Source organism: Hydra viridissima, unplaced genomic scaffold (genome assembly GCF_058129835.1).
Source record: "Hydra viridissima isolate aposymbiotic clone 2 unplaced genomic scaffold, HvirCarnegie_v1 scaffold_16, whole genome shotgun sequence".
In the NCBI taxonomy this organism is placed as follows: Eukaryota; Metazoa; Cnidaria; class Hydrozoa; order Anthoathecata; family Hydridae; genus Hydra; species Hydra viridissima.
Window position 1 is genome coordinate 8,701,053 of NW_028324315.1, and position 14,105 is coordinate 8,715,157.

The window sequence follows — 14,105 nt, forward strand, 5'->3', positions numbered from 1 at the left end:
TCTAAGAAGAAGGTAACAAAGTTATTTAATATAATTTATACAACACACAAAAAAAAAAATCTTTACCTCATTTAAGAAGTTTTGATGACCTTTACGAACTGCAACTTTATACTCCTTGTTAAGTTTTTTGATAACCTCAGCAGTTTGCTCAGATTGTTCAGCTGCAAATTGATTCTCAAGAATCTCTCTTTCTAAGCCCTGTTGTTTAGCGAGCGCTTCTAAATCTTTTCCTTCTTTGATTGCCTGCCATAAAATAACAAAAAACTTCTAGCGCAACATTTAATATAAAAAAAAAACAAAACACAATTTTGTAATGAAAATCTTTTGTCCTATGTATAACTATTTGAAATATAATTTAGAAAGAATTACCAGAGCATTTTCTTTGTCGTGTTTTTCTTGAAGCTCTTTCAACTTTGCTTGTTTTCTTCTGAGTAATTTTTCATTAAATGTGGCTAACTGATTGGCTTTTTGCATTTCCATGTCTTTTAACAGCTTTGCATTTAGTGTATTCTCTTGATCAATTAATTTTTGCGCCTCATCAGCAAAAATAGATTTATTTGCAACTAAAGAATCCTAGTTAAAGAATGAATTACAGTAGCATTGAAAAAAAGTAATTTTAAAAAGGGAAAAATAAGGCAATAAAAAGAAAATTAAGATAAATAAAATTAAAAAAAAAAACTACAAGTCAAAAAAAAAAAAAGGCAACTAATCTATAACTAAGATTGAAACACAACTGAAATATCTTTTTTTAACCCTTTGCACTCCAGCCTAGTAACTCATAGAGTATACCAATAACTCCAGTTGCAAGAGACCTAACAGTTAAGAGCGCTGAGTCAGTAAAACAATCTTGTCCCCGTAGTTGCAACAGTGGATTTGATGTTTGCATTTTAATGTCACAAATACAGCAACAACAAAGTGCAAAGGGTTAAATTCTAAAATGTTCCATCGATGAGCAATGTAAATTGCGCTCTATTCAAACAAACTATGTGATAAATTTTCTTACAACAACGTAATATTTGGTTTAGTGGAAACGTTTACAGCATACATTAGTGCACATTTTTTCCCCATTTTTTAAATAGCAGGTCATTCAGAGAAACCATTAATACTTTATTTAGAGATGTTTTGCTTACAAAAGCCTGCTGAGGTAAAACAGATTTTCACACAAAACATGTGTCATTTTCTTACAAAAGCCTGCTGAGATGAAACAAATTTTCATACAAAACATGTGTCATTTTCTGTTTCATTATAAAAAAAATTAACTTGATTAAAATAAATTACTTTAACAAAATTCAAACAATAAATTTAAAAAAAAAATTATTTTAATTATTTAACATAAAGATAAAAAAAAAAAAAAAATTAAAAATTACCATCTGCTTCATAAAACATCTGCTCATCTGATTCGCATATTCTTGTCCTTCTAAAGTTTCACGACTAGCTTCAGCTCCTGAGATCATTTCAGAATCACTTAACGCAGCTATTTCAAACACATTCTGTTGTGAGGCAAGATTTAAAGCAATATTAGCTGAGGTGTCAAGATCAGCAAGTTTAATATTGTACTTGATTGCCTAAAAATTTAAATCATAAATGTTGATCTTGAATACTAACAAAATATTTTAAAACCATAAAACTGAAGATCTTAAAATTTTAATACATGACTTTGTATGGTTTATTGAAAATAAATTTCTTGTTCTTCACAGTTTGCAAAGTAAAAAATGTCATCTTAAAGAAACCCTACTAGCTGCTGATGATTCCATTGCAATGCATTTAATTTCTTTTCTCTGTTTTCTCTCAACTCATTCAACAAAATATCTTTTTGCTTTTCTTTCTCTTCATTGAATTTTGCTTCAAACTGCAAAAGTTCTTCATTATGTTGATCTATAATAGCTTGCATTTCAACAGGAGAAACACTTCCAGCCAATTGTTGTGCTAACCGCATGGCCATCTTTTGCACAATGTCTTTACGCTCTGCATTCTAATTGAGTGAAAAACAAACACAAATGTATGGATAATTAAATCTGAAAAAGGCTTTCATATAATAACTAAATAAATATCAAATCAAAATTACCTTAAAATCACTAAAGTCATTCATTTTCTTGTTTTCTTCATCTTGCAAAGCATTCTCCAATGTCATTTTTTCAGCCATCATTGTGTTGATGAGGCTGGTATAATCTCCAGCAGAAAACTGAATATTCATTGGGGAACCATCCTTTTTCTTTATATTAATTGCATTATTCATTGAGGGATCATTTAATACTCCAACATCCCAAGATAAACCTCTAGAAGACTTACCTTCTAAACGATCCATGTTAACAGTGGGTAAGAGATCAGAACTAATTAACTCAGCATTTTGATGGAGTGGAAACCCTAGGATTTGATCTTGATATAGCAATGGGTTCTTACTGATTGGTAAAGAAGCATCTTTTGCAACATCTACAGCTCCACCCCACAAACTGCCTAAAAATAAAAAATGATCTAAATTTTGTGTGGTTGCATTTACTAAGATCATTCACTCTGCCAAAAGTAAAAGTATTAAGTATTGTATATCAAGCTCTACAATTATCAACTTGTTAATGTAAACTACCTTTAACACCAGGATTTGGTCTGATATTTCCATTATATTTATCAAGTAATGCCTGTAGTGATTTTATAAGATCTGCCTGTCTTGTAGCAGTACTTAATGGATTTTTTGAGCCATCATGAGACACATCTTTAAAAGAATACTTTTGGATGAATAATTTGATCTTTTAAATTTTTTTTTTTAAAAACAAAAAAGAAACACATGCAATATGTATATATATATAATATAAACTATATAATACCTCTAAATTGTCCAGCTTCATCAAGCTTATTTTCTTTTCCAATTTTTATAGCAGAAGCATCAAAGTTATCTAGCATTTTTTTCAGCCCCTCAGTCTGCTGACTAATTCTATCATAAAATCCTTGCAAGTCAGTTTGATGGTTTGCTAGCTGAGAAGAAATATGTAAAGTTTGATCTTCTAATTTATCATATAAAGTGCGAACATTGAAATTTTCCAGAAGCCCAGTTTGAGCAGGAAAAGAAAATTCATTATATAAAACATGAGGTGTGTCCACTGAATACCCATCTGGAGCATCATTAACATCAGGTATTGGAACTACTGGTAAAGGTGCACCGAGTGATTTATACTTTGGAAGCAAAAACGATATTGGAAAAATCCCTGTAATACAAAAAAACAAAATGAATAACAATACTATTGATATATAATAACAATGTTATTGATAACATCAAAAATAATGATGATAATGATAACTACCATTATCAAAAAAATAAAAATAAACTGTCACAAAGCTCATAAGTTGAATCTGAAAATTTTACCAAGAGCCCTCGGTCTCCACAAAATTGCAAGAATCACCAAAATAACAGTGATAACGAACATGAGTCCAATTATAATCCATATTGATTCCCAATTTGTTGATTCATTTAAAACCTGAAAAAAATGTTCAAAAATTAGTTTTTGTCTCAGTTATTAACTGGATTAAAAAAAAAAATTTAAAAGCAAAATTATTTTTCTTTTATAAAACATATGGTGTAATGCACTATAGAACAGTATAATATATTAAATGAAATAATCTGTCATGCATGTTCTGTATATACATCTCTTAACTATTCCAGCTCTATTTCTTACCATTTTTACACCAATTCCAAATTTTGTTAAAACTAATGGTGCAGAAGCATCCATTCTATCTGGGCAGTATGATCCTCTTTCTGGAACATAAACAATGGTTTCTCTTCTATTTTCTGCGTTGTCATAAAAAACATAGGTTCCAGGTTCAGCAAATACATTCAAAAATGAATTTATATTTAAGTTTGTGGTCTGAATAAGCAAGTTTAGTTGACGAAACTGTCCATAGTCAAACCCAGGGTTAGTATTAAAAAGATGATTTTTGTTATACTGTGGATAATGACTTGATGATCGATTTAATTGGTTGATACTGATTTTGAAAAAGACTGCTTGACCAACATTGACACATACAACAGGGGATCGTATACTGCGCATACCTTGTGAAGTAAACATATCATCCATACTCCGCTTATATCTAGAAAGACTTGTATTCACTCTAAGATCTTGTAAAAAACTTAACACTTCTTCAGTAGTTGCTGGTAAGAAACCAAAGCTGCCTTCGTTTTGAAATTCAACAAATTCTACATTTCTTAGAACATAATCAAAATCATTTATTCCATATTCATTATAAAGTGGAACCAATGTCGATTTCTCTGAATCAGGAGTGTTAATAACCATATAAAGAACACCTGATACTTGACGCTGAACTTTAACTACTGGAGAGTTAGCCAGGCATGAAGCATTGCAGATTTGCTTTAGCATAACATAGCTATTACAGGTGCATCTTCCACCTGTGACATTGAACTCACCACCTTCAGGTCCACAAGAAGGAAGACAGTATTCTGAACTGATCAAACTTAAATCAACGCATTGTAATGTGTTAGAATCTCTCATCATTCCATCTTGGCATCGATTAGCAACCTGCAGAAAAGTGGCAAATAAACTAATTTAACTAAAATAGCAATTCATAAAAATTTTCAATTTGTCATTTTGTTAAATGATGAAAAAATCAAGAAGCTTTTAAAGATATTAAAAAAGACACAAAGCATTCTTTTTAAAATTTTACCAATGGTTGACAAGATTTATCGCTGTTTCCTTCCACCAACTTTATGTCAGAAATATCATAATAAACATAGCCACTTTCACACACACAAGACCCATCTGAAACTTGAAATGAACGATGCAGCCCTTTGCATTTACACTTTAGTTGACCTTCTATACTTATTGAGCTGCTACCACAAGGGCGACAGGCTTCCATACCTTTTAAATGATTAAATGTGTTCACTGGACATGGCAGGCAGTCACTTGATTTACTGGCTCTTGTTTGATTACCATACATACCAGGTTGACAAGGTATCTATAAAAACAAGAAAAATTATTTTTATACAAAAAAAAAACACAACTAAAAATCTTTTTATACATTCATTTTATGTTAATGTTAAGAAGTCAAACCCCTTCAGCTGAAGCTTTTGGACAGTAAAAACCTTTAGGACAAACATGCTTGTAGGGATCCTCTGTTCCTTGAGGACATATGTAACCTTCAGGACATTCTCTACAACTTAACCGGGATATATCATTGCCATAGAAGCCAGCAGGGCATATCATGCAAGCAAGATCATGAGATGTGCGATTACCAGAAATCGCTACTGCTTTGTAGCCTAAGTTGCATATTTGAGGAGAAGAACTTCCTGGAGGGCAATAGTGAGGAAACTCACAGATTATTGGAATGTCTGTTCCATTAGAACAGTAAAAACCACCTGAAGAATAAAAGGTATTATTATAAAAGATTAAATGTAGAAATTTAAATTCTAAGAGATAAAACTAAATGTTAAATCACTTCAAAATTGTAAAAATTTAATAAAGTAAATAATTTAATGTAATATATAATGTAATATTTTTATATACTTGTGAAATTTACCTGGACAAAGTAAAGGATCACCAGTCATTTCAGGGCAATAAAATCCCCCAAGACACTTTGACTGAACTTTTGATCCTTCTTTACAGAAAAATCCAGAGGTACATGGAGTTCCATAAATATTTTCATGTCCAAATGGACAGTAGAATTTAGCTGGGCATGGTGTGCAATCTGAGGCATTCTTAGCACCTGGTTTAATTCTTCTAGTTCCTGCAGGGCAATACATAGGAGATTGCCCTTCTAAGCAATAATATCCAATTGGACATTCACTAGAAGAAAAGTTAGACATACCAGGGATGTTGCAATAAAAACCTGCAGGACATGGTAAACAATCTTGCAGTGATTTACTTCCAACATTGTTTTGGTAATAGTTAATAGGACAATTAGTTGGAGGCCGACCTTCCTCACAATATTTACCCAAAGGACAAAGTAGAATGGTTGAATTTCCTACATTTAAAAATCAATACTCAATATAGATAAGATAAACCATCTGTGTTTTCCTTTTTTTTGAAGACAAAAATGAAGAAATGAAATAAAAATGATTTTAATAAAGTTGCATGGAAACAGCAGTAAGTTGCCCTAGCCATTTGAGAAGTCTCTGATTTCAGGGCAATAGTGTCTCGGGGGATACTATTGACCTGAAATCAGAGACCATTTCACTGCCCCAGTTCAAGCGTGTAACATCTAAAAACCAGACATTTTGAAAATGACTTTAAAGTTTTAAAACCCAAAGAATATGCCTTTCAATCAAAGAACCATAGTTAAAGATAAGTTAAAAAGCAATGGAAAATAAATTATTTTGATATATTGCAGTGTTGCACAGGAAACATCCTCCCTTATTGCTCAGAATGATTGCACCTCAAAATGACTAATTTAGAGATGTTACACTGTTGAACTAGGGCAATGACTTCATCTTTCAAGAAAAGGAGGGGGGAGGGAAAAGCATAAATTGTAAAACAAAAAAAAAAAATTTTAACCTCCAAAACACTGTTGACCTGCAGGACAAGGCCAACAATCAGAAATGTTTCCATAGCCCCCATAAGAAGATTTAAATGTTCCTTCAGGGCAGGGTTCAGGAATAACTGCTCCATAAGGACAGAAGAAACCAGGAGGACATGGACCTGCTTTTATATTAGGTCCTGACAAAGGAGTTTTAGGTGTTGGAGACGGACTTCCAGATTGACACAAGTAACCAGCAGCACATTTTTCCCTTATTGTACCTTAATTACAAAGCAAGTTTTATAAGGATAGATTAGCATGCAATACAAACCCAAATAGTCAACATTGCAAACAACTTTATAAAGGAAAAGAAAAAAAAGACTTACCCATAATGCAAAAATGACCAGCAATGCATGGTCGGCAATCAGTATCTTTTTCCAGCCCAGTCTCATTATCATAACTATAAGTACCATTTGGACAGAGAAAAGGAACTTTAGTTCTTTCAGTACAAAAGTATCGAGGTGGACATTTTTGAAGTTTTGCTACAGCATTCTCACAGAAATATCCAGGAGGACAAACTTCACAAAAAGACTGTTTTGATGCAAGCTGGTAAGTGCCTAGCATAAATTTTGTTTTTTTTTAATAATTATTTTAGCAATCTATTCTACTGATATTGTGTCTATGCTGAATGTAAAAAAAAAACAACAAACTTGGTTTTAAATGGTTAAAAATGGTTTTAAAATACAAAAGTGTAACTCATTATGCCACATAAACAAAACCTATTTTTAAAAACTAAAAAAAATAATTTACCAGTTTCACATTCCAGCGGAGCAGCTGATCCTTCAGGACAATAATATCCAGGATTACATGTGTAATTATCTGGGTGAGATTTCTGTTGACCTTCTGGACAAAACCAACCAGCACCACACTTTGCTGTTGGTTTTTCAAGACCATCCTCTTCACAATACCAACCAGGTGTACAAGAATAACAATCTCCTACCTTAGTTGCCCCTGTTGTGTTTCTGTAAAACCCTGCTGGACATTGCTCAGCAAAAGCAGTACCTGCTCTACAATATCTACCTACAGGACATGGCCCATTTTTAGGAAATTTTGGATTACTTATATCTGGAGCAGGACTGTTAGAACCTCCTGCACATATATATCCAGCACTACATTTTCCATCAGGCTTTGATTGACCACCCATACAATATTCACCTGGAGGACATTCTTTACAACCATCCACAGATGTCAAACCTAATTCTGAACTGAATGTTCCAGCAGGGCATAGTAATGGTCTTCCACCTGGGCAATAAAAACCTGGCTTACAGCTGACAGGATTTGTCATATTATAATCTAAACACATGGAACCTGCTTTACAAGTAAGACAATTTCCTTGTTGTGGTAGAGATTGGTAAGTTCCTGGTGGACAACTTAGCTCTTTTAATGTACCTAATGAACATGTGTTATGTGTGTATATATATATATATGTGTGTATATATATGTGTGTGTATATATATATATATATATATATATATATATATATATATATATATATATATATATATATATATATATATATATATAATTTTATTTGTTTTATTTAATGATTAAAATTAAATGTAGGTTTTCAATTCAAATAAAAAACCCTAAATTCAAATAATATTCCTTTAAAGCAAACCTTCTGGGCAATAGAAGCCAGGTGGACATGGATATCCTCTTGAAACATCAACTCCTGTTGGAGTAGGAGAATCAGAACCAAGAACACATACAAAGCCTACAGAGCAGTTAGGCGGATTAACTAGAGCTTCTATTCCTGTACCATTGCAGTATTTGCCAGCTGGACAAGGTTGACAGTCAATAAGTTTTTTTAGCCCAATATCATCAGAAAAATATCCACGAGGACACGGCTTAGGAGTAGAAGACCCATTTGGACAGAAGTAACCTTGTGGACAAATATCATTGTAGAAATCAAAAATCCAACCAGTAGCTGGGATATGTTTTATAGGTTGAGCAACTTGGGAGCCATTAAAACAGAAGAAGCCTTCTTTGCACTCACCAGTTGGTATTGAAATGCCAGGATAAGCGCAGTACTTCCCTTCTGAACACAAAGAACACTGCTCAATTTTTGCATAGCCTCTTTCATTACCAAAAGTGCCTTTAGGACAAGGAAAATCATATTTGTAGGCTGTGTTTTTTGGACAAAAATGACCCATAGGACATAACTGAGGTGAAACAGCTGCATTATCTTCGTGATTACAATAAAAACCCTCTGGACATGGTAAGCAATTATCTTGTGCTGTCTGATTTTGATACGTACCATTCAAACATGGTGCAGGAGCCTCAGATCCTTCAAGACAATAGTGACCAGCCAAGCATTCAAACCCTATAGGTCTGGATGAAGATTGACCACCAGGACAGTAATACCTTGATCAATACCAAATCATAAAATTATTTGAACTATTTTCAACTCTTTAACATTCAAAAAGATTTATTATGAATAATGTTACTGTTAGAATTACCATTTATATTTGAAGCTTATTTTCCATAAATATCATATAAATATCATATAAATATTAAAAGTGAATATTTATTATGTCTTGAATACTTTACATTTTTATACCATCAATGAATTTAATTTTTTAAACTTATATTTTATTTTAAATTCAAATTTTATTTTTTACTTGTAAATCTAAATACATATCAATAAATTCAGTTATCACTTAAACTTCTGGTCCAAAGTTCATTTGATTCCTAAATAAGCAGCTGACATTGAAAAAACTAAACCTGAAAAGTTAACTCACTTTGCTGCACATTTACCAGCAGGTTGATCTTGCTTAGTACTGTCACAGTAAAATCCAGGTGGGCATCTTTGGCAGTCACTCTTTTGTTTATTTTTGGTACTGTTTGAAAATGTTCCAGGTTCACAAGGAGTAGGGTATTTAGTCCCGCTCTCACAAAAATAACCAACAAGACACTCAAATTGAGTAGGAGATACTGAACCTTCAGTACAGTAAAATCCAGCTGAGCAGTTATTAGTGGGATATGTAAGCCCTTGGTTTTCACAGTACATTCCTCGAGTACATAGAATCGGGATTGGGGTACCAGGAGGACAGAAATAACCAGCTGGGCATATGCTACCTAAATAATGTGATAAAAGGATCAAATTTCATAAAATTTTCTCAAGAAAACTTGTTTTGTGAAGAAAACAACTTTAAAAAAATATCTCGTTTCCAGAGTGTTTATTTAACAATAACATTGGGTAAAATGTTAAAAGTTTAAAGTAAACTAAGAAAAGTCCTAAATATTTTAAAATATTTTGAAGGCCTGTAACTTGGAATAATAACCAGATAAATCAACTTTGCATAAATAAATCTTTCATAGTTAAAAGCAACCACAATCACCTAAACAAACAAAATAAACATGCCTTTAGTCTGGTTTATATCTGGACACACACATAGTTGTGATGAAAAGCATGTAGAATCTGTACCATTACTAATACCCAGATCTCCTGGCTTCTCGGACATTGCCCCTCCTTTACAAAAGTAACCACCTGAACACCAACCATTAGGAACAACACGACCAAATCCTTCACAATACTGCCCAGGTGGACAAAGCAAACAAGCATTTATGCTTGTTGATCCTGTGTTATTATTAAAAGTACCAGGGGGGCATTTGTATTGTGTTGCATACTGAGTACCCATCAAGCAATAATGACCCATAGGGCAATCAAATGGAGTTATAGTACTTCCATTACAATACTTTCCTAGAATATTCAAATAATGTATTCAAAGATATCAAAGTCACAATAGATAATTTTAAAAAGTTGTCAAGACTAAAAAGTGAGTAACATTAGTGTTAATAAAATAAATATATTTCAGACAGAATCAAAATAATGAGAATAACTCACCTTCAGGACATTTTTCACAGATTGTTGTTCGCAGTATACTTGCAAATGTCCCGGAAGGACAAGGTAAAGGTAATGAAGTATTTCCTTTGCATTCATGTCCGAGAAAGCATTCTCCACCAAAACCAGTATGATCATCATTCTTTGGATTTTTTTTATTTACGCCATTTTGACACCAATACCCTGGCTCACAAAAACCAGTTGGTTTTGATAACCCAACCCCTTCACAATATGACCCAGCAGTACAGTTGGTACACTGGGCAGAACTACTAAGACCTACTTGAGATCCGTAAGTTCCTTCTGGACAAGGCACTTTGTTATAACCAGTTCCTTTTAAACAGTAAAATCCTTGTTCACAGAGATCAGGAAAAATTTGGCCTGTACATGAATAACCCTCAGGACAAATTTCACATTTTGCTGAAGCTGCAAAAAAATGTAAAAGTCATTAATGTTAGCCCACTTTTTTACATTAGTAAAAAACAGCCAAATCTTGCTTTTAAAAAGTATTTTTTAATATTAAATGACTTTAAAAAATGATGCAAAGAGAATAGCACCAGTAATATGAATGTAGTAATTCTAATAGCTTTTAGCTCAGATACTAAGTTTTTACATGTGTACACTTTGTAAATACTCTTTATGTTGCAATAAAGCTGAAAATGTTGTAAAATTAAAATTGGAGTTCAAAACTACCTGTAAAGTTAGTGTAAGTTCCGTTAAGACATGGCTGGGGCAACTTTGAACCTTCTTCACAAAATGAACCCATTGGACAAATGTTACCAGTGAGACCATCAGTTGGGTTAGATTTATTAGCACCACCACTGCAATAGAAACCAGGATCACACTTTCCTGACACAGCTTGCAAAGCAGTAGTACCGCAAAAATAACCAGGATCACACACTGTACAAAATTAAAGAACAAAATGAGCTCTATCCGTATATATCTTTAAATTGAAATTATTTTAATTGTACTAAAAAATTTTGTAAACCATAAAACTCACGTTGGCAGTCCTCAAAACGTGTTCTTCCAGTTGCTGATTGATAAGTTCCAGGAGGACATGCAAGTGGAATTCCCTCAGGACAATAATAACCTTTTGGACATAAACTTCCATACGTTTTATTAACAGGATTAGATTCATATGAACGTTCAATACACCAGTGACCTGGATTGCACTTTTTAAACTCTTTTGACAATCCAGGCAAGGGGCAATACCATCCTTCTGGACACGGTGTGCAACTTGACTCAGTATGCAAGCCTACTGAGCTACCAAATGTACCTAAAATTTCCCACAAGATTACCTTACAGCAACATTGTTTAAAACTGCAGGACAGTAAATTTATACTGTATCAAAGTTTAAAGTCATTTAAATAAAGACCTAAGCTTAAAAATTACCTGCAGGGCAATCTTCACCTTGTATTGAGCCTACCAGACAAAACTTACCAATTGGACATAAATTACCCACTATACCATCAGTTGGCTTGGGAGTATTGGAACCCAATACACACACGAAACCTAAATAATTTTCAAATAAATTTTTTACCATAAAGCTTATCCATCAAAAATTAAATTATTTATAAAAAAAAAAAAAAAAAAAAGGAAATACTATATTTTAAAAAAATATATAAAATTAAAAAAAAAAATAAGAAAAATTATAAAAATAAGCATAAAAACATCTATTTTAAATAGCCAGTAAAAATTATTAGATATTAAAATAACCTGCATCACACTTTTGTGTTACAAAAGTATTTCCTAAACCACTGCAGTAACACCCTGGGTCACACTTGTTACAATCAGCTTCTCTTGAATTACCAGATGTATTACTGTAAGTACCACTTGGGCAAGGATTTTGTTTTACTGTGAAAGTGCCTTTTGGGCAAAAATAGCCAGGAATACAAGGGTCAGGTATAACTACACCAAGAACTCTTTGAGCAATAGGGTCACATGAATATCCCTCTGGGCATTCAATACATTCATTTTGACCAGTTTGGTTTTGATAAGTACCTAAATTATTTTAATTTGAAATTTAATCTTTAAAATAGATATATTTTTTACTATAAATTAGATAGATAACATTATACATAATTTGGTACATACATAACATTCATTACATAATTAAATACACATATACATATAATAGATTGTCATTTACCAGGAGAACAAGGAATAGATCTTCCAACACCTTCAGGACAATATGAGCCCACCTCACATGCATAAACATTTCTTCTTGTAGATCCAGGAGGACAGTAAAAACCAGGTGCACATTTCAAGGATGTATACCACATTCCTTTTTCAGGACAATAGAAGCCAGAAGTACAGTTTTTACAATGTTCTTCTTTAAATTGCTTCATAAAAGGGTTAAAAGTACCAATAGGACATTCAATTTCAACAGGAGATCCTTGAGGACAATATCTACCTTTGCGACACTCTGCTGATTCTGGAGAAGTGGAATTAAAATCACAAATATAACCCTCAGTGCAATTTCCTGATGGTTTTCCTAACTTTTCATTAGCGCAATACTTTCCACGATCACACAAAGTAGGATATACAGACCCAGGGGGGCAATAAGTACCTGCTGGGCATATCCCACCAGTATTATTTATAGAATAAATTGGGCATTTATACAGATCTGAGATGTTAAATATTAATTTTGAAGACCATGTAGGAGTTGGAGTAAATGCTCCACTAATACAGTAATACCCCTCTTCACATTTACCTGTTGGTTGAATATTTCTGGATCCGCTACAATAATGTCCACCAGTACATGGCATACACTCTTGAAATTTGGAGCTTTGTGTGTTGTTGTTAAATGTTCCAGGGGGGCAAGCTTGAGGTTCATAAGTTCCTAATGGGCAAAAATGACCTGCTGGACACACATCACCATATGATTTGTTTAATGGGTTAGACTCAACAGCACCTCTTGTACAGAAAAATCCTTCTTGACAGTCACCTGAAGGGCTGGATAAACCAGCTTCACTACAAAACTTTCCAAAATCACAACTTGTACATTCTTCTTTACTTTTCAACTGCATTTGATTTCCATATGTTCCTTTGGGACATGGTTTCTCTTGTTCTCCTTCTTCACAATAAAATCCTTGTCTACATGGCTCACCACCTTCAGATATATTTTTGGGTTCAGGAGTTGTTGCTCCATGAATGCAGTAAAACCCTGCATGACATTTATTAGTGGGAGTATCTTGTGCTTCTTTATCACAATAGAACCCAGGAGTACATGGATGGCATTGCTTGTCTGTAGATAAACCAGATTCGTTCCCAAAAAAACCAATTTGACATGGGAAATTATTATAAAAACCAGTTTTCTTTGGGCAATAATATTTTTTAGGACATGTAATTGCTTTTATTGCCCCACGACTACCATTTTTTTCACTAATAATTTCAGGCTGACAATAAGATCCTGGTGGGCATTCTTCGCAAACTTCTTTTCCATAATTTGATTGATAGAAACCAGCGCTACAAGGATATTGAATCTTGCTTTGTTCTGGACAAAAATATCCTGGTTCACAGATTTCTTCTGTTGCTGTAACTGATCCTGAAGGACAGTAATAACCCCTTGAACAATTACCAGTTGGTTCAGCCAGCCCACTGTTAGCACAATACATTCCAGCAGTACCTAGTATTAATTTCTGGAATATGCTGACTATTTTTTGCTACCATTATAAAACCACCAAACAGTGGCGAAAAAAATATTAAAAGTATATAAAAGCATAATAATTGCATAATTAAACTAATA

The 14,105-nt window shown here is 33.1% G+C and overlaps 1 protein-coding gene across 3 annotated transcripts in view; it reads right to left on the reverse strand.

Moving 5' to 3' along the window:
* Positions 1-14,105, reverse strand: part of LOC145191501 (uncharacterized) — a 65,269-nt gene that overhangs the window by 10,724 nt on the left and 40,440 nt on the right. For all 3 annotated transcript variants that reach the window (XM_090073564.1, XM_090073563.1, XM_090073565.1), the window contains 24 exons: positions 12,507-13,985; positions 12,074-12,358; positions 11,750-11,869; positions 11,358-11,633; positions 11,051-11,257; positions 10,364-10,783; positions 9,881-10,219; positions 9,258-9,594; positions 8,135-8,880; positions 7,267-7,905; positions 6,843-7,073; positions 6,495-6,737; positions 5,521-5,964; positions 5,055-5,359; positions 4,669-4,959; positions 3,666-4,523; positions 3,356-3,467; positions 2,820-3,197; positions 2,582-2,707; positions 2,066-2,454; positions 1,736-1,972; positions 1,368-1,565; positions 370-573; positions 67-243 (listed from right to left, as the gene is read on the reverse strand). In XM_090073564.1, the coding sequence (XP_089929690.1) occupies positions 67-243; positions 370-573; positions 1,368-1,565; positions 1,736-1,972; positions 2,066-2,454; positions 2,582-2,707; positions 2,820-3,197; positions 3,356-3,467; positions 3,666-4,523; positions 4,669-4,959; positions 5,055-5,359; positions 5,521-5,964; positions 6,495-6,737; positions 6,843-7,073; positions 7,267-7,905; positions 8,135-8,880; positions 9,258-9,594; positions 9,881-10,219; positions 10,364-10,783; positions 11,051-11,257; positions 11,358-11,633; positions 11,750-11,869; positions 12,074-12,358; positions 12,507-13,985 (9,041 nt within the window). The remainder of the gene's footprint in view (positions 1-66; positions 244-369; positions 574-1,367; positions 1,566-1,735; positions 1,973-2,065; positions 2,455-2,581; positions 2,708-2,819; positions 3,198-3,355; positions 3,468-3,665; positions 4,524-4,668; positions 4,960-5,054; positions 5,360-5,520; positions 5,965-6,494; positions 6,738-6,842; positions 7,074-7,266; positions 7,906-8,134; positions 8,881-9,257; positions 9,595-9,880; positions 10,220-10,363; positions 10,784-11,050; positions 11,258-11,357; positions 11,634-11,749; positions 11,870-12,073; positions 12,359-12,506; positions 13,986-14,105) is intronic.